This window comes from Pseudonaja textilis, chromosome 3, assembly GCF_049901715.1.
Source record: "Pseudonaja textilis isolate UNSWEBS1 chromosome 3, rPseTex1.2, whole genome shotgun sequence".
In the NCBI taxonomy this organism is placed as follows: Eukaryota; Metazoa; Chordata; class Lepidosauria; order Squamata; family Elapidae; genus Pseudonaja; species Pseudonaja textilis.
The window spans coordinates 99171451-99192366 of record NC_141992.1 but is presented as its reverse complement, the minus strand read 5'-3'; the positions used below and the strand labels follow the sequence as shown (position 1 = coordinate 99192366).

General features: G+C 38.5%; 1 protein-coding gene across 3 annotated transcripts in view; it reads right to left on the bottom strand.

Moving 5' to 3' along the window:
- The window catches only part of SEC16B (SEC16 homolog B, endoplasmic reticulum export factor), a 52631-nt gene extending 34914 nt beyond the window's left edge, over positions 1-17717 (bottom strand). For 2 of the 3 annotated variants that reach the window (XM_087930469.1, XM_087930470.1), the window contains exons 1-12: positions 17527-17668; positions 16262-16610; positions 14507-14592; positions 11848-11965; positions 8548-8698; positions 8072-8219; positions 5166-5323; positions 3799-3860; positions 2242-2377; positions 1328-1558; positions 347-444; positions 173-254 (exon numbers count right to left, since the gene is read on the bottom strand). In XM_087930469.1, the coding sequence (XP_087786595.1) occupies positions 173-254; positions 347-444; positions 1328-1558; positions 2242-2377; positions 3799-3860; positions 5166-5323; positions 8072-8219; positions 8548-8698; positions 11848-11965; positions 14507-14592; positions 16262-16542 (1551 nt within the window). In that variant the 5' untranslated portion in view covers positions 16543-16610; positions 17527-17668. Of the gene's footprint in view, positions 1-172; positions 255-346; positions 445-1327; positions 1559-2241; positions 2378-3798; positions 3861-5165; positions 5324-8071; positions 8220-8547; positions 8699-11847; positions 11966-14506; positions 14593-16261; positions 16611-17526 lie in introns of all 3 variants that reach the window. The other variant, XM_087930471.1, reaches the window with a different exon arrangement.
- Positions 17718-20916: the final 3199 nt, after the last annotated feature.

The window sequence follows — 20916 nt, the reverse complement described above, 5'->3', positions numbered from 1 at the left end:
CAAGAGGATCCCACCTGGTCCTATCAAACTGTTGCCTTAGACTTGGCTCCTCCATCTAAGATCCCCTTCATTGTCCATCTTCACTTAAAAGTCTCCTCGCCTCAGGCCTATCCTGCCTAGGCAAGATACACTGGACCCATGAAAGCAGAGGGGTGGGGGCAGAAATCAATACCAAAGATGCCTGGGGTATCCTTCCAGACATAAGCTGGAAAAGTGTCTGCAGAGGATCATTGGAGGCCAGTGTGCTTGTGAACCTGCAACAGGACAAAAGAAATCATTTTGTCAGACAGGGCAAATAAGGGCATTTAAAATATAGGCTGAAGAAACAGCAAAGCATTCTACACACCCAGTCAAGACCCAACTGTAAATCCTTGGGTTCATTTTGCTTGATAGAAAGAGTGCATGGCCCCACAGCTGGTTTCTCATAGCCCAGTCCAGGGCTTCCTATGAGCAAGCAAACCATAATCAAAACTCTTGACATCCACCAACTGTACCCTACTCTATCCCATACTATTATTTTCCAATGTGGCTAACAGTCAAAGTTTATGGCAGATGACAGCTAGCCTAGATATTGGTGGTCTCCAATGTGTCCCATGGACAGGATAGTGCTCTGTCTAATGGATACGTGAATCAAGAAAACATAGGGAAATGTTATTACTCTACAGAATGAAACAGGTATTAGCCAGTTATTAAACAGAACAAGATCATCAACTTAAGATTCTTTAAGATCTAAAAGAGTAGACCTGTGGGTTTTTGGCATGCAGAGCGTGCTGCCTACTACCCTTTGGGGGTTGGAAATTCTAGATGTTTCAAATCAACTAGCAAGCATAGCCAGTGGCAAGAGATTGTGTAAGCTGTAACCTTCAACATGCAAAAGACATCAAACTGTCACTTCTGAACCAATATAATCATTTGCCTAAGTATTCCTATTGTAATTTAGTTTTTTACTGTTTTTTCCTCATGAAGGAGCCCCAGAGCTATTCAAAAATAATAAAAACAATGTTCCATGAAAATAATTTGACAAAAGTAAATAATAATAAAACAAAGTTCCATAAAGCAAGACAATAAAACCAGTGGAGTACAACACTTTAAAATAGAGTTTAATTAAAAGACAGTCTAATAGCGCTGTACTTCTCAATAAAAGCAATATATTTCTCTGTGGAAATATATTGTGTCTGATTTGCATTCTCCCTGCATTTCTCATGTGAAATGAAACTGGATTCACAGGCATAAGAGTAATCATTTGAGGTTATAACGATATGAGTGTGATCCAAGGCTCTGTGCACATAATCCCCCCAGAAAGCAAGCACAGAAACGTAGCTCTTACTTTCTTTCTGCCGTAGGAAAGGAGTTTGGTGAACTTCTCCATTGTTTGCTCTAATATGCCAGCCATTGGGACCATCTCCCCTGTGAGAAGGTCCATGGTTCCACAGCCAGGCACTGGCCATTCTTCTCCTGCCATGTTAATCAGGTTGACCCGTGGCTCTTGTCTTTTGTACTTTTCCTGATATTTGCGATCTTGTATCAGCAGCTCAGCTGTATCTGATCCCACCATGGACTACGAAGGGGAGGAAGAAAACAGCACACATTAGATGGATTGGAAGATCAGAAATATCAGTGGTAATAACACAGCAAGAAAAGGAACTGTGGCAGAACAGTGGCAGAACAGAACTGTGGGCATTACCAAGGGTGTCTCATACTTTAATTTGCTTTTAATTTTAACATTTTACTTTGGTGAAAAATAAGCCCCTCAAGTTCATGAAAACCAGATTCAAGAACTATTTTCTCGATCATCAAATCTGTGCTTCAGATTAATTTATATACTTTACTGCTAGAATTTGGGGATTAACATCATCTAATATCTTCCAAAAGCTAACTCCAAAGATTTGGAAAGGGTTGAGGAACCCGTCATTGATGGAAGGAAGTTTCACCAGAGGGATATACTTTCAATACATTTACAAAAATGTATTCCAGACACAAGACTGACCACACTCTTTCCAATGTCAATAACACAACACTGGCCATATTGGGGTCAATGGGGAAAGGATGAAATCAAGCGTTCTCTGTCTTCAATCCTATAACCAGTAACTATATCAGGTTGGAAATTGTGTAATCATCAGACACCCCAAGCAAACGCTTAAAATATTGCAGATTTGCAGACTGTATTAGCAGAGACTCATCCTGTCTGGACTGAATTCATCGTTTGTCATAACACCCAAGACTGCCCTCCTTTGTACCTACTCCATTTTGTCGGCAAAGGAGAAGGAGGAGCTTCCAAAGCAAGGCAGAATCTCGGCCCTGCTTAGTTGTCAGGTCACAGCCAGTGGTTGCTTTGCGCTGACAGAATGTCATTACATCCACCTTGTGCAGATCTTCCCTGAAAGAGACGAAAAGAAAGCCACAACAACAATATAATTAAATCTCAGCAGGATTTAATGCATATCTGTAATATTTATGCCATTTTGTATAAGCAGTACATGGAAAAGCAAAGACTTGTTCTAGATAATCATTTATGTCACCTTCCCTACAGAACACCCATGTTTCAGTTAACACCCCCACATACATACACCCCCACACCCCCACTTTCCTCCTGATTCTTCTGCCTCATTCTCTACACATTCATACATCAAACTGCCTTTAGCCATTTTTGTGCCTCCTCCAGATCTGTCACCCTCTTTGATGAGTATTTTACTCCCGAAGCTGAAGAGCAATTCCTGGCTATTATGAGACCATTTCCTGTCACCATTTCCCTTTGATGAAATGTCAGCCAGCCATTCTGGACCATTAGCCAGTAATTATAGACTTTAGAAAGGCCCATAACGGGAACTTCTGGCAAGCCAGCAATCTATTCAGCATCTGGAAAGCAAAAGTACAGCTCATCCCTGTAAAGAAATATGTAAAGACCTCTTTCCTTTTCCTCCGTTCTCCCCTTTTAGTCTTCTGCCACATAACTAAAATAGGTGGATTATGGTGCAACACTTTCTGTGACTCACAATATATTAAACACCTTTCCAAATCATGTAAAATACATATCAATTTTTGTCCTGAGAAAATGCCATAACAAAAGGCCCCCTTGAGGTATAGGATGCCTGAAGCAGAAAATCCCAATGGTATCTTTTCTTAGTCACCATATTATCATGAGACAGAATTGTTTGTCAGAATAAACAAGAATTGTAGAAGCTTACTGTCATTTTAACCACCCTTTTAACTTTCAGGAGAGCACTTAAGACTTGGATCGATAGATGGCTATATAAAAGTTTTAATCAAAATAGTATTGTATTGCACCCACTTAAAGGGAGTCCTCCACTTATAACCATTTTTGTGATGTTCAAAGTTTCTGTGGCACTGAAAAAATTGACTTAGGGCTGTTTTTCACATTTATGATCATTGCAGCATCCCTGTGGCCACATGAACAAAATTTGGACACTTGGCAATTGGTGTGTACTTATGGTCGCATGTAGTCTTCTGACGAGCAAAGTCAATGGAGAAGCCAGATTCATTTAATAACAATGTTACTAACTTAGCAGCTGCAATGATTCACTTAACAAGTGTGACAAGAAAGGTCATAAAATGGGGTGAAACTCACTTAACAACTGCCTTGCTTAGGAGTGGAAATTTTGGACTCATTTGTCATTGTAAGTCAAGGACTGCCTGTATTATTAAGGACCCGACACAGGAGAACTTCCAAAATTTCTCCACAAATTAGTTTCATTGCTTCCATTTGTTACCCTTAGCTGGCTTAAGCGGCTGCTGTTTGAAAGGACAAGGGCCAACCTATTCTCCCCTCAATCCTTGTACCTGATTAGAGGTCCTGGAAAGATTCTCATTGTTTCCTGTTCGGCAGTGTCATGTAGAATAATCTGTAAAACAGAAGCGAGTTCAAAGGTCTGGCTTGCTGGTTTTGGTACGGCAAAATTGTCAATAAATTATAATGGCCTGGTTCACTCATAAAGAATGGATTTATAACTCACATTAAGCCAAAACAAAGAAACTATTTTATAGTTTAGCATTATGTTCACAAGTAGGTTTCTAACAATAATTGCCTACACTCATTAAGCCAAACTATAGTGTAGCCAGCATGCTACAGCATACTGGTTTAAGTCAGCAGAAAGTATATGCCTTTTGCATATCTATCTACAGATGGTCCTTGACATACAATAGTTCATTTAGTGACCGTTCAGCTAAAGCAGCACTACAAAAAATGACTTATGAACATTTTTCACACTCACAACTATTGCAGTATCCCCATGGTCGTATTACCAAAATTTGGATGCTTGGCAACTGGTTCATATTATGACCGTTGCAGTGTCCCAGGGCCATGTGATTACTTTTTGCAACCTTCTGACAAGCAAAATCCATGGGGAAGCCAGATTCCCTTAACTAACTTGATAGTGTTACTAACTTGACACCTGCGGTAATTCATTTAACAACTGTGACAAGAAAGGTTATAAAATAGAGCAAAATTTACTTAACAACTATTTTGCTTGGCAATATAAACGTTGGTCTCAGTTGTTGTAAGTTGAGGTCTACCTGTGCTCTGGTTCCCTTTCCATGGTGCATTGAAATCTGACTTAATTGTTTTCTAAATAAACATTCAAAGAACTTTGTATTTCTTAGGTCAAATCTCTTTGATCCAAAAGGGTATCAAAGCCTGCCTAAAGGTAAATCTAAACTGAGTCCAAAAGTCACAGCTGAGATCTCTGGGTTTATATCTGAGGAGGGAGAATTTAGAATCATGCTCTTCCTAACAGTCCCTTAATCACAGTTCATCTGGATTCCACAGTCAGGTCGGTTACAAAATGCAGTTTGCAATATCGACTTTATTTGCCTACATAACATCTGCACTCTCTTCTCTCAGAGCATTTAATATGTAGGTTGAATGGTGAAAAGTCTGTTGGATGTTTTGCCAAACAGTTAGAAATTGAGGGTGTCTAGAGAAAACCACGCTACCTATAAGGGGAATGATGGGAGGTGGTTATAAAAAAAAAGATATTTATTAGGACATGCTCTTTGTTTACTGGGAACAAATATAAATTAGACAGGTAGATCAGAGAAGAAAGTAAAACCAAGGAATAAGAAACAAAGAGCAATCAAATAGTTCCACAGTTCTGATCCCATGTAAGCAGATATCATACCTTGTTACTAAGGGGCAACTAGATGTTTACCTCAAGGCTATGTATCTCAATAAGAGCAGGTTGTCCATCTGCTGGATCATTTGGACATCCTCGGACCAGCTGCCCTCCAGCTCCAAAACACAGAGGTACATGAGGGAGAGTAAATTTGGGGGAGGTCACATGGCTAGACGTAGCTTGGAAGTCTTCAGCTAAAACACAAAATGACAGTTCCTTTTACTGATGGGCAAATGGCCTAGATCAGTTGTCATGATGTTTCCCTCTGCGGAACTAGGGTGGGCGTGGCCTGCATCTGGCCCATGGACCACCAGTTTGACACCCCTGGCCTAGATGATAAACTACAAGTACAAATATCCCCAAATCTGCTCTACAAACCATGTCCCGGTGTCTATCTATTCAGAAATCAAACACAGTGGAAAATTAACTGATAGTTCTCAAGTTGGATTCTAGTCTAGATTCTTTGAACTGTGGCATTGATTTATATGTGGTTATTATGGTTTAATAACAATTGATTAACTGATTGTACAATATTGCTACTGTTCTATCGCCAAGACAAAGCAGACTCGGATACCAGAGTTGAAATCAGCTCTTTATTAGCAACCAATAACTTCAACTGAAGTCGAGCCGCGGCAGCCCTTTTTATAGCGGCTGCTCACGGCTCGCAACCAACGGCATGTGTTTAAACTTCCCACTGCTTATGCAGTCAATCGGAACTTGTTGTTCTTAACCAATCGTTACACTGTATTAACTAACCAATAGGAATGTAGTATTAGAAGTCTGTATTTGAATATACTATAGCTACTTACTATGTAAAGGTAAAGGTTCCCCTCACACATACATGCTAGTCATTTCCGGCTCTAGTTACAAAGCCGAAGAGCCATCTCTGTTTCAAAGCTGAAGAGCCAGCACTGTCGGGAGACGTCACCATGGTCATGTGGCTGGCATGACTAAACCCCGAAGGTGCATGGAACGCTGTTACCTTCCCTCCAAAGTGGTCCCTATTTTTCTACTTGCATTTTTTACATGCTTTCAAACTGCTAGGTTGGCAGAAGCTGGGACAAGTAACAGGAGCTCACATCATTATGTGGAGCTAGGAATCAAACTACCGAATTGCCAACCTTTCTGATCAACAAGCTCAGCATCTTAGCCACTGAGCCACCATGTCCCTGTGTCTTACTATATATAGTGTATCAAATTTTTTTACTGATTTTTAGGTTGTTACTATGGACATTTTAATGTAACATTTGCAAGGTGCCATGAGTTTACACAGATGTGGCAGCATACAAATTTAATCAATCAGTATTTAAATTTACTGGGTATCCAGTTTTTGTAATTACAAAAGTATGAGAGCACATCCTTTCCTTCTGACATGTCCTTAAAATTAGGTACAGTAGAGCAGCTCTTAGTGAAATTATGTGAATTAGTCCATTTATTTAAAACTGCTTCCTCTCAAAACTGAAAAGGAGAGCGATAATATGATTCAGGTTTTTATGCAACCCTGCCTCAAATGCAGTGCTTTTCTAGGGAAAAGAAGGAAGGTATCCTTTGGCCCTTTCTCATGCAGGGTTCAGGGTGATCAAGTAGGTGCTGATTATAGCCTTTGAACCACTCAAGACTACACTACAGCAATGGTTGTAGTTCCATATGTACAAACTCATATCCATATGCATTTTTTAGAAAGAGCGGGAGAGAAATATGCTTTTAAAAGCCAAGAGTATATGACTGAGAAGTGCAAAAACATTATCCCTACCAATGATTCACCATTCCAAGCCAGTCTGGGCTGCAGAAATCCAGATGATCACTAGATGACAGCAGAAAAATACAGAACATGGCTGCCATCTAAAAGTCATCCCGATTCTTGTAACTCAGACCTGGCAGCCCTATCCATAGCTTCTCTCACTGACATCTTTTCTCTTCAGGTGCACTTTGATACCCAGAAGTCTCTTTGCTTGGGAGAAAATCATATGGGAAGAGAAACCACAAGGAAGAAAGCTACTGGCAACTGATGGCCGGCTCTCTGCTTCTATACAGCTACTTGGCTTTTCAATGTGAGCATCCCTTTTCCTTTTATGTGACTGGAACCATTTCAGATTGTAGAACATTGAATCACTATGCTGGAAGGTCCCCTGCTTAAAGGTCTTTGGTCCAACCCTGTACTCAATTCCCATCAAGTCTGATATAGCTATGAATATATAGTCAATATTCTTAAAAACCCAACCTAAGGGAAATCTAGGGGGAAAAAACAGAAGTATATTATTTATTCAATATTTTATAGTCAGCATTTTCAGACAAATCCTCCTAGAACAAAGTTTTCAAATGTTATCAATAATGAACATAATAAAAGTAATGCTAGGGTTTTTTTAAAGATATTTTGGAGAGTAGGAATAAAAGCAATAAAAGCTTGACTGGATTTTTTTTTAAGTTTTAAGAACAATCTAGAAGGGTAGGGGGAATAGAAAGTGGCGTTCAGCCAGAACTACTATGTAAATCTGGAGCAAACACCGCAAGTAAAAAGATAAAAACCCTAAGTCCTTAAGACCATCCAGTCTAAATCTTCTTTTGGTAGACCATGAAACAGGGCTTTTCTCTCCAATTTTAGTATCACATACCCTTCAAAGGAAAATGAGCCAAATTAGTACAAGAAATTATAGTCATCTGTTCATCTGTTATTCAGATGAAAATTATCATAGACAGGTCTATTCAGACCTTCTTTATACACAGAACATCACTCCCTCCCTACAGATCAAACTGCTATAAAATTACCCCAGCTTTTTAGCCCAATACCAGCATTCAAATTTGGGGGAATCCTCGGATGGTCCTCCTGAACCAAATAGAATTTTTTGGTTCTCTATCCATGAGTTTCACCATAGTTCTATAGTAAACTACTTTAACAAGTATTCAGCCTTATCACCATCACTTATCCTCGTTGAATAACTCACCTAACTGAACAGGGCTCCAATCCTTGGAGGGAGCTGCTTCATAATAGTTGGAAGAATTTTCCATATATTGACTAAGCTCATAACTGCTGGAACTGAGACCAGATTCCTTGTATTGTTGGAGGGGGATTAGCCCCTCGGACAATGAAAGCTATGCAAGGGAAAAACATAGAAAATATATGGGAGTGAATGCTAGTCTGAATTAAAACAAAGCAAAATAATCTATAACTTTCTCCCCAAGGAATTTTACTATTGGGGAAAAAAATAGGAAATTAAAAGGTTTGGACCTCTTTCCTCCCACCAGCTAAAGCCAGAGGTCTTCAGACTTGACAGCTTTAAGACTTGTGGACTTCAACTCCCAGAATTCCTCCTCCAGTCATATTAGCTCAGGAATTCTGGGAGTTGAAGTCCACAAGTCTTAAACTTGCCAAGTTTGAAGTCCCTTGAGCTAAACTGTCAACAAGGATGAGATTAGATACCTCATGGGCTGGAACAGTGGCATTCTTCAAAGAATTCTCTTCGAAATTATCCCAGGTGTGTCCTTGCAACAAAGGAGACTGGTAGCTGATATCATAGGCAGCATCTTTCTTTGAAGCATAGCTATCTTCATAGGAATCTTGCTTCTTAGATCTAGAGGATATCAAAGGAAAAAGAAAACGGTTGAGCTTAAAATCTACTGGACTCAACCTTAGTGTAACTTATATATCTGTCTCCTTACACCATGATAAGTACATAAAATGAATGCCATGCTTGAATATGTACTGTTCCCTACAAGATTCTAATATTTCAGAATTTTGACCCAATTTCTTCATGATGTGTACATAGTACACTGTTTCACTTAAATCTTTCTCCCCTGTCACCAAGTTAGGTGCCAGGTGAGAAGACGCTCCCTCTATTGATAATGTCCCCTTCCACAAGCTTACAATTCTTCATTACAAAAGTCTGCAGAATTTTAGATGCACAAAGAATTGCAGTTTTCTGCAAGATCACATGAAGTTTTGATAGCACTTTATAATGCCTTGGTAAGACCCCACTTGGAATATTGCATCCAATTTTAGTTGCCCAATAGAAAAATGATATTGAGACTCTAGAAAGAGTGCAGAGAAGAGCAAACAAGATGATTAGGGGACTGAAGGCTAAAATATATGAAGAACAGTTGCTAGAACTGAGTATGTCTAGGTTAAGGAAAAGAAAGATTGGAAATGACACGATAGCAATATTTCAATATCTAAGGGGCTCCCACAAAGAAAAGGGGTCAACCTTAGAACTTAAAACTTATCGTCACTTTAAATGTACACTAATCAACATACAGTAAAATGAAATTTTGTTAAAGAGTCATCACCAATATACATTACATAAACTTGACAAATAAATAAATATGCATATACACACATACCTACATATATTATATGACACAGCAAAACAACACAGTCTAGTTTGGATGTATTGTATACATGAACATGGTGAGAATAACGAATCTTGTAAGTTTACCAGACAGATGGCATAGGGAACAAAGCTGTTACAGAATCTAATAGTCCAACTCAAATACTCACATATGTTGGTGAAACATGGACACTAACCTCACAATTGATACAAAAGCCACAAGTGCTTTTGTACATACACACACACACACACACACTGTGCTACTTCTAATTTGTTGAAAATTATCATCTTTATGTAAAATCTTATACTTAAATTCAACTATATAAATCGCTTTAACATTATGAGTTAGTTTTATTAGGCATACCAAGAGAACCAATACCAAATTAAATATTAAATGAGATAAAGAACATCTTTGACAAGTTCTACCCTTTGTTTTTATTACTGGTGAAATAATTTAATTAATAATTACAAAATCAGAAGGATTAGGATAATAAACTTTAATCTAAGAAATTAATTGCATAGGAAATCTAAAATCCTGCAAAACTTGATACAAATCCATGATTTGAATGTTATCAAATGTCTTTTTCCATATTCAAGCTAACATTACAGTTTAGTACATTTAAATGTACAAAGTTATTATATTAGCTAAAAGTCTTATAAAATCTGAAACCTAACACTTTCATGAATTGTTTGTTAAAGATGAATTACAACAGGTAGTGTATTTTGCAGTCTTCACACCAATGCAGCTGTTAAAATCTTAAAATCAACATTCAAACTCTTTATAATACCATACTTCATAACATTCAGTACAAATCATTCAGATTCTCAAACAACATTAGAACACTAGATGCAAACACAAATTCAAGCACATTTACATCCCAAGCAATATAAGATCACCATGACTGTTTCCTTATATACAGTATTTATCCATAAATACAATAGACATCCAAGCCAATATGTTCAATGTTGACCCATTTGCTAAATATTCCATTTATCCTCTGGCATCTTTAATTCCATCACATACTACTGTATTAATATCACTTTCAACCACTGACTTTCTATTCCATATTAATACAAACCGTTCCATAATTCCAGCCTATTTGTTCCATCATATATTTTCTCTAACTCAACAAATGTACAGTAAACTTTCTCACCTCGGTTCATTCTTAGTTCAGCTCTTTTTGCTCCACTCCAAAAACTTTTTGTTTTATCTTCATTTTTAAATCTTAACCATATCCTGCTCTTGTTGAACACATACTCTGTATTTGTCTTTTCTCCATATATACTTTACAAAATATTTTTCTCTCAGGCTCATTTTTGCAACTATCTTGTATTTGTGTGCATTTGCCTAATCCACAGTTTCTTTCACCTCTGCAATGTGTTTTTATTTCCTTTAATATAACTGTGCAATCTACTGTATTGATTTGTAACATGTTTCAAGCAGCTTCCACGTCCTCTTCCTTTTACACACTTCTCATTTAGTCTGTTGAAAATGCGTTTATCTTCTAATACTTTTCCAAGCAGGACTCACATTTTCTCTTCCTATAGTCCTTCCACTTTGATTTTTTTTCCAATTATTTCCTTTCTTTTTGTGTCCTTTATTCTCTAAAATCCACTCTTGGTACTGTGTAAAAATAATCTGCTTCACATTCAGAATCTCTCATAATCCTTGTATGATGCTTTCAGTCTTTGACTATAAAAATCAATCATGCTTCTCAATTCATTTTTGTGTATGCATGAACAGACTTACACTTAAACTAAGCAATCAAAACAAATAAACATTTATATATGAAGATACTCACAAATCACCATTCCATCCAAAGCTCAATTTTGCCTCCCAGTGTTTTCACACTATAGTACAGTACTTGAACCTAATATTATAGTGTGCTCACACTATTGTATTTGGTTCTAATTTAAATGACCTTGCAAGCCAGCAATAGGAGATACATGTAATACACTGATAAGCACTCGCGAATTGTTTAATACCATATCTGTACATTTCTGACATTCTGCATTTACAGGTAGTCCTTGACTTACAACGGTTTGTTTCATGACCAAAATTACACTGGCACTGAAAAAAGTGACTTAGACAGTTTTTCATACTTATAACCATAGAAGCATCCCCGTGTTCATGTGATCAAAATTCAGTTCTTTGCAACTGATTCATCTTTGTGACAGTTGCAGTGTCCCAGGGTCATGTGAACAGCTTTTGTGACCTTCTGACAAGCAAAATCAATGGAGAAGCCAGAGTCACTTAACAATTGTGTTACTAACTTAACAACTGCAATGATTGATTTATCAACTATGACAAGAAAGTTCATAAAATTGACCCAACGGTACTAAGAATAACTGGATATGGACAATCTTAAACATTGTCATTCAAGAGTTTTACTTACGGAGTTAATACATCATAATGGCCCAAAGAGTCATTACCACTCCTAGACTGACAATCTGTATAGTAATTCTGGTTCCAAGAATTTGCACGTTCACTCCAGTTATCTCTCCATCTTGGATCTGTACAAAGAATGAAAGACTAGTCAGAATTAGGCATATGACAATGGAATGCCATTCTCTTTAGACTGCTCAACTGAACTATGCTTCTGCACTAGTGGAACAGATTAGATCAGGGCTGTCAAACTGCCGGCCCGTGGGCCAGATGCATCATGCGCTGGCCACGCCCATGGCCAGTTTAGCAAAGGGGGGAAGTCCCAATACATCACGTGACACTGCCGTGACGATGTGGGTTTGACACCCCCGGAGTAGATAATGCAAATTATTTACCTTGGAGAGGGGAGGGGGAAGGATTGCAGGTAAACAGTATGAAGCTGAGAAACAATTAAGAGAAATGAAATGATTGAGTTACAGTAATTTTCCCAAATACTGGCTAGGATTATAGGAATCCTACTTGCCCTTGATGATAAGCTATCACCTTTTCCTTCTCTTAGCAAATCATCATTGCAGGAATATTTCCTTATTTAAACCAAATTGTAATATAATTTGGTGCAGCGGTTAATGCATCAAGCTAAAAACTAAGATACCATGAGTTCTATGCTGCCTGTTGTGGTTCATCAGCAGCAGGTGTGAATGGCTGAGGAGAGTGAGGACTTAGATGAGGGGCCAGGACTATTATGGAGTGGACTGCTGCCTTCAGAGATAGTGGGGGCTGGCAGCAGTGATGAGGAGGTTCCTGAGGAGCCTGTGACAAGTGCGCGTGCACGAAGATTGCTTGCAGGAAATAGCACCTACAACAGTACGGGTGACTCAGAAGTAAGGCTGCAAGGTAATGGCCCCTCCTTCAAGAAGATAAGAGCCAGCTGTGAAGCGAATGTTCTTTGTAAGAAGCAAAGACGTTTTGAAACTCAGCCTCGTGGACATTACTGTTGGTATTTGAAGACTCTTGTGTTGTAAACTATTTCTTATCTGTTGTTTTTTGGCAGCCTTGCAAAACCTTGGCAAGGCTCTTTCTTGTCAGAGCTACTTAATTGGAAACAGTCTTTTATCTGTGAAGAAACAGGATTCATAGATGAAACATGAAAAGGTTGTGCTGCTGCCTTTGTCTTGTGTTTGCTCTCTTGTAACCAGGTTTGGGTCAGAATGCTGCCTTAGGCACAAAGCCAGATGGACAGTTAAAGTGGCAAATCACTTCTGAAAAAAAAACTTGCCAAGAGTTTTTGGGGGGCTAGTAGCTTTCACATTTTAGAACTATCATATTTGGGCTTCAAAAAGCTTAAAACCATATGATAGAAGGTTTACAGCAGGAGTCCCCAACCTCTGTGGGGGTGCCATGCAAACAAGCAAAGATCCATCCATGGGATGCAGGCAGCATGTGAAACCATGCCCCCTCTGGTCTGCAGAAAAACCTCTCACAGCAGAATCAGTCCCTGGGGCTCAAAAGGTTGGGGGCCACTGGTTTACAGCATCTCACTACTTCCATCTACAAGTTGTCCAGATATTTACAACCCAGTTATAGCACACCTAATTTTTTTAAGTGCATGCATTAGAAATGAAATGAAATGTTGGTGTGTGTGTGTAAAACTTTGGCCCATGGTTCTCTTTAAACGAGGTTAGGAGTAAGTAGAACTGCCCCTGGTTTTTCAGTTTCACAGGAAAGTAGAAATTAATGAAGAAAATAACATCCATGCTTCTTGCAGTTGAAATGCTTTGAGAAGAACAGGGGGAACTTTAGGAAGGAGGATGAAGTTGGAAAGATATAGAGGAATCCAAACTAAGGCTAAGCTAAAGGAGGAGGAGGAGGAGGAGGAGGAGGAGGAGGAGGAGGAGGAGGAGGAGGAGGGAGAAAGAGACAGAAATGTGAATTAATTAATCCTACAATGGGGCCCAGAATTGAAATAGCATGGACTTAGCACATGATCCCAGAAACATTTTGAGACTGAGATTGAGATAGGATACTAAAATATTTTGGGGTGTTATATTGCATCCCCAGTTTTTACAGAACTTGAAGTATATTTTTGGCACCTAGTTTCCTCTACAAGAATATCCCTGTTAGTTAGGTTGCGCTGAATGACTGGTTCAAAGTTGCCAAATTAATTTCATGGCCAAGGGTAGACTTGAACCTGAGTCTCTCTAATCTTCTAGCCTCTAAACCATAAGCAATATGCCACACTGGCTGCCATCCTTAGTCTCAAAATCTGGCCCACAAAGTAGGAAATTACAAACTTTTTCAAATCTTAATTGTTAGTAAACTGCAAATACTTTAGTGTTGCCGTTTCACACGCCTGTTGCATTCCTCTCCTTTTCAGGAGGACATTCAACTCTAACCATTCTAAACTTTAGTCCCTCACTATAATCAGATACAAAGGATGCATAAAGAATAAAGAATTGCTTACAGATGACTTCCCATAACACACATAAATACAAGCACACCCTATTACTTTATTTCAGCATTCCCCAATATTCATTAGTCTTATATAGATTGATCTTTGCTTGTGCTAATTGGAAATTATAAATTGTTTTAGCCCAGAAGGTACCAGACTGGAGAAATATATTTTAGCCCCACAATGTTCTCAGCCATTTATCCTATGGGGAATGCAGTACCTCTTTTGCTTGGATGTACTTGGGTGAATCTTTGGTACACTTCAGGGTCCTCCACTAAGCCATGGTGTAACTCTTCATATTCTTGCCTGAAAAGTAACCCAAAAGGAATGAGCCAAAGAAGAGATAGAAAAATCTGCTTTAGTAGGCTATCTACATCTTTTTGTAGTTGGAAATAGTTCATCAAAAACAGATCCAGAAACTAGTACAGATTATTATTTATTGATTGTGTGGCATCAAATCATTTTCAACTCCTAGTGACCACATAGATTTTTTTCCGTAATGATCTGTCTCTAACCTGGTCCTCCACGTCTTCCAATGGAACTCACAATCACCACTGTAATTCCATCCACTTTACTGCAGGCCATCCTCTTATCCTTCCTTCCACCTTTCCCAGTATTGCAGCCTTTTCCAGGGTCTTCACATGATTATTAGACATAATAATAATAGATCTTTATTTGCTGTTATAATAGATCAGCAGTATTTGATCATTAATGTGACCCTTTCTCCTAGATCTATTATTAAATAAATTTTAAAATATGAGGGACTGATTTCATTGACAACTTGCTCGGGCCCACTGACTCAGTAGATGGTTGAACTTAGTGATCTATAAGTCAGTTGAATAAGTAGTGGCAGCACTTACAAAAAGATGGGACAAATTGAAGGATGTGAGATGTAAAAAAAGTGACAAGACCACAAAGCTTTTGCATTCTAATTTGGGAGATACAAAGGCCAGGTTAAAATAATAGCAGGAAATTAGAGCTTCTATTATGTGAATAACTTGAACCTGATTTTTTCACTTTCATAATTTTTTAATTAACAGAGGTTTAACAGATAATCAGAGTTGGAAGGGACCTTGTAGGGGCCCCCAAGCAGGAGACCCTACACCATTTCTGACAAATGGCAGTCCATTTGTACATAAATGGATTGGTTTGAACTTTGGGTATCTGTTTCTTTTGCTTCTTGTTTGTGTTTAGAAGAATTGATCAGAAATATTCATTTCTAGTTTATTATAATTATGCTCAAAGATAAGGGCAAAACAGAACATTAATTTGTACATAATACTGTACAAATGCAGGCAAATATCTCTCTGTGTGTGTGTTTCAATGCAAAGAATAGATAAGCTGGACTACATAAAACCTACTAAATATATACTGTATATTAAGCAATATATAGTATAGGCCAGGGAATCATGACAATATACAATAAATTGCACATTAAGCAATATACAAGCCAGGGAAGCCACAACTCCATAGTCAGTCAATGATCAAAATAAAGTGGTGGTAATGTTGTCAACAAAAGTTTTAAGTCCAGATATGAAGATTAAAGCATCAGGGGAAGCCACGCTGAAAGCTGTAGGACTAAATCATTAAAAGCCCTCCATCTTGCAATTGCTTCCAGAGAATCAGGAAAAGCTAAACATGACAACAAGGCTAAGTAAATAAATGTTGTGTGGATGTTCCTGCTCAGCCACACTGCAGGATCCAAAAGCTCAAAATTAAGATTATTATGGTGGCACTTGACCTTATTCAGGACCACATGCAGGGCTCTGCAGTCTATAAAGATATGAGAAAAAAAGGTTCAAAACAACCCCAACTGCAATAAAACACACTTTCCCATAATTTCTGAAATCAGAGGATTTTGTTTCTTTAGACTATGATTTAGAACCAGCTGAAATCACAGCCTGGACCTCCTTGTGCTGCCTATCTATATAATTTCCCAACCTTGTCACTCCTTATTTTTCCATGTAAGCTTTACCTTGTGTAAGACCAGTCTGAATAGCTACTTTTATAATACTCTGCCCTGGAGTTTGGTCTCATATAGTTCTGGAGCCTTGGATGATGGATGGGATGGCGGTGCTGAGTAGCTAGCCAAGGCGGAGGTCCTACTTGGAAATCAGGATGGTAGTCTTCCTGCCTGAAATGTGGAGGTGGAGGACCACTGTAGACTTCCCTCCATGGGCTCCTTCCATATCCTTCAAACCAGGCTGCACGCCTCCCTTGGTCCAGGGGCTGTCGTGGTGGCATCCATGAGTCCATTCAGGACTTCTTTTTTTATTAAAGACTGTTCTTATTTAGATTTTGTTCAGTAAATTTCTTTGGTTTCCCTATAAATATAAAAACAATCAAAAGGCAGTAGGTTCAATGAAAGGAAGCATTCTTCCAAACAAGATAGCCAGAGTGTAAAGGCTTTTGCCTTCATGGTTATAGGTCTAGAAAGGCTCTACGAAAGATTATTCTTGCTATGTCCTAGAGGCATATCTATAACTCCTTTATAAATTAGAATTTTGAGATTGTTAATATTAATTCACCTCTTTGTAGTTTGATACATGCAGTTACTGTTAAAGAAACACGTTTATGCCCTAGCCACAAAATTCTTACAAGTTTTTAATACTGCAATTAGCTTGCATACTAATTGATATCTAACACTGATAACTTTAATACCAGATGAAAATAAAGAGTTATAATCAGGCCACTCCACATACATTATTTCAAAATTATAGAGCAAATCCTGCTTGATTTACCAGAAAACAGTGGCTTGATAAATACTTTCATTATTCAGTAATATATTAATGATAAAATAAGATGTCTCATTATTTCCTGACATACAGTTTAATCTCTCTGATATTATATCACTATTATTGAAAAGATGTCTGTAACAGTTCCCTAAAGGCTGAATAAACTTGAGTTCTTTCTGGTCTCTTAGTCCATTTTTAAAAGGTTCCTACAGATACACAAACCACCTTCTATCTATACATCAGTCATTCAATCACATTGCCAAACCAGCAGGGAGTGATATTGAACAAACATCTGACAACACATGTTATTGATTGCAACCTTCTCTATCAAACATGTATTCTGTGCAGCTTTAACATTTGTGTATGGAGAAACCTATTTCATTTACACACCAAAGGAGCAAGAAAAATAATTCAAATGCTACAGGATAACTCCAGGACAATTTGAGTGAACAACACTATCTTATGTCTATACACCCAGAATACTCCTACTTACAAATGCACATACCTTTATTAGAAATGAGACCACCAGCTCCAGTTCTTTCAGCTAGCCGCAGTGGTACTTGTCCGTCTCCAAGACAGCTGTCAAAGTCCATTTGCCACATGGGTAGATACCTGACCAAGTTTCTATGCACCGTAAATGAGCACTCTCTGTTTTTTTTCCAGGTGTCAAAGTCCTGGGCAATGCAATAATCCTGACTGAGCCGAGCAAAGGGCACCTTAAGCCTTTGTAAACAGTGCATTGGATCCTTCCAAACAAACTAAATATTTAGTGCATTTTGCATCACTTAAAAAGCAGATACAGTAGAATGACACGGGAAGTTGCTCAGAAAAGTTGGATTACTTTGTTCTCCCTTCCCCCATCTTCAGGGAGCTTTTCTACGTATTCTTGGGTTTTTATAATGAACGATAAATGGCTTGGAGCAACTTGCTTCAAGAGCCATAAGATGCTCAGGTTTGTTCCAAAAATTATTCTAAAGTTAAAACTTAGTACTGGTCAGGTAAAACCTAGTGAGTGCTGGCCAGGTGGAACAGGTGTTCTCAAGGTATACATATAGCAGAAAAGGAGTATGGAGGGCGGAGACATGGAGATGATAGCAACTTGCCTTTATGGAGTCAATGGGGGGAAAGAGAATGAATCCAGCAGTCCTTCCTTCACCCTCTTAGCCCAAATGATTACATCCGAGACAGAGGACATACTATGGGGTACTGACAGAAATCCTTTGCTTTCTAGTCCAAATGCTTGATCATTTCACATTAAACTGAAATACATGGTTACTAGGTAACTAGATTATGCAGGTGTTTCATTGCTTAGGTAATGATGCAGTTTTTTCTGTCACATAGTATAGCAACTGGAACAATTATTTCAAGCCTGGACACAGCTCAGAACTGAATGTGCCATCTTGCTTAAGTTCACCTTATCTTTAGCTGTAGACATCTTTAATAACAGAAATATCTAACAGGAGGCAGATCACCATTGAAGATAAATTGAACATAGTCTGACCTAGGGCTAATTCTTAGCTGGAACAAAACTTTATCCACACATGATTGTAAACAAACATTACCGGAAATAATTGTTTTCTTTCCTCACCCTCCCTCACCCCAAAAGAAACTAAAGTTTTCTCAGAGACAACGTTCATTTGATAGATGTTCTTTTATCTTATATCCCGTTTTATACATCTTTCCCTTGCTCCGCCTTTAAAATCTCCGCAATTCTTCTCAACTGATACCTTCACAGGGATTACTTACAAAGTGTATCACTAAACCAAAAAGCTTGAAGATGCTTCTGCATCCCATGACAGTAGCAACCTCGGCCGCTGAATTTGGCTTATTGGAATAGGCGCTATCACGGGCTCCCCTTGATACGTCAGCTAAGCGGAACTTTCGAGTTGGGGATTCTTTCTCGTCGCCGGAGCTGTTACTTCTTTACACGCTCAGAGTGAGGGAAAAGTTAGCTAAATTTAGGTCGCCATGCAAAGAAGGTCACTCCAGTAGTCGAGAACCTGGACGGCAATTTATACTTCGTGCTTGCCATGCATTGGCGGAGGCAGAGTTGAAATCTGATGTCGCAAAGGGAGTTTTGAGACAACCGACTGCATGTTTGAAGAAGAAAAAAAATATTCAAGGTCTGCTTCAAAACAAGAAAGAAACCACGAGTCATTTTCCTATCTACCGTATGAATTCAGAGTGTTTGTAAAAGCCATGAACGATGAAACCCAAAAGGGAAAATTGGCACTGCAGCTCTCCTAGGAGATGCAGGGAGGGGAGTTCAGCATATTTTTCTCCAGTTTGGAACCATACGGTTCGGACTCATTAGCAAGCACATTTGAGCCTCTGAGCTTCTTTTCATGCAACTGATCCCCGTATTTTTGTCCCTGTCCTGGTTTTGTGGGGGGAATCATGTCAGTCATCCTCTCTGACAGAGGGTTTTCCGGGAAAGCCAAAGGACTGAAATCGTTCTTGGGATTATTTACCGCCTTGAATTATAAGTATCGAGTCCCCTGGTCATTTCAAGTTGCGGGCCTGCCCTATGCTGCATGAGTGTGATCCAAACTAAGCACCAACCTCTAGTTTGTATTAGGCAGAGTGGAGGATGAGCCTGAATAAGGAAGTGAAGGTCTTCATGCATTGGATGCTTGGATTTCCAAGGGCCTCTGTTCTGCCCTGTTCATCTTTTTCCATGTAGCATAGGGGTTGATACCAGTCCTGGACTAACTACATTCATGGGTGGTGGAAAGAACTTCTCAGATATTGTTTGTCAGTTTTGAAATTCAGAAGAAAAAACTGTGTGGAGTCCATCTGGTTTAATTTGGAGACTTTCTGCTTCCTTGCATTTCTCAGATTCAATGCATTGTCAAAATCAGAGGTGAATGAAAACAAACCGGTAGGACAGTAATTTAAATTGAGTCATGAACAATTCCCCCAAAGGATGTTTTTTGTTTTGCTTTGTTTTGTTTTGTTTTTACAAGTGTTGAAATGACAAATTTGTTATCTCTACTTTATTCATTTTGTGGTATGGAAATTATTAAAATGGAATACATTAAAATGGATAGTCACCCATTGGCTTTGTAGTTTATGCATTAAAAAAGGCAAGCTTGTTTTATTGCATTGGTACATCTATTTTCTCATATGTATGATTACATTTTAAAATATATTTTACTGTACACTTAAAACAGCTTCATTGCAGTTCTTAACATCTTTTTTGTAAAACTTCAACCTAATATTTTTCTGGTAAATTAGCAATATCAGTTCTCATTGTGAACAGGCTTCAAAATATGCTGTGCAAGTCCAGTCATCTACACATCCCAAACTCATAAGGAAATTCAGGAAATCTGGCTCCTTTGTTGTAGTTGCCCAACATGTTTGTTGGGAATTATGGGACTTGAGATCCTAAATAAGCACTTGGTGAAGGCTTCTCCATTATACTTATAATGAACATCAAGCAAAGAAAGAAAATATGTAGATGCACTAGCTTGATCCAAAGTTCTTTAGATAGAGCTAAGCTCATAAGTTATTTTTCCTGGCCATCAGTCCTTCCTCAATGCTAGAACAGCCTTCATAACAGAGCTAGGATTGTTAAGCTGGTTATAGGGAGGAATAACCAGATTTTTCTTTGCAGGAGAGGACATAGTTTGGTCTTAAACAGCAACATGCCCTGTGGCACCAGCATCGAGAATTTCTGCAATTAACAGAAGTGATGCTTGAAACTGGAGGAACTTACATGGACTTTCCAAATACTGGAGGTGTAAAATATTAGTGTTTCTAGCATATCCCCATTCCCAAGCGTTAATATGGCTTGTTTCATTTAAATATCTACCTACAGTTATGTTCAGGTGAAAGGAAATCACATTAAACCAATTTGTGACAAGGCTGAAACTTCTTACAGCCTTCATTGAAA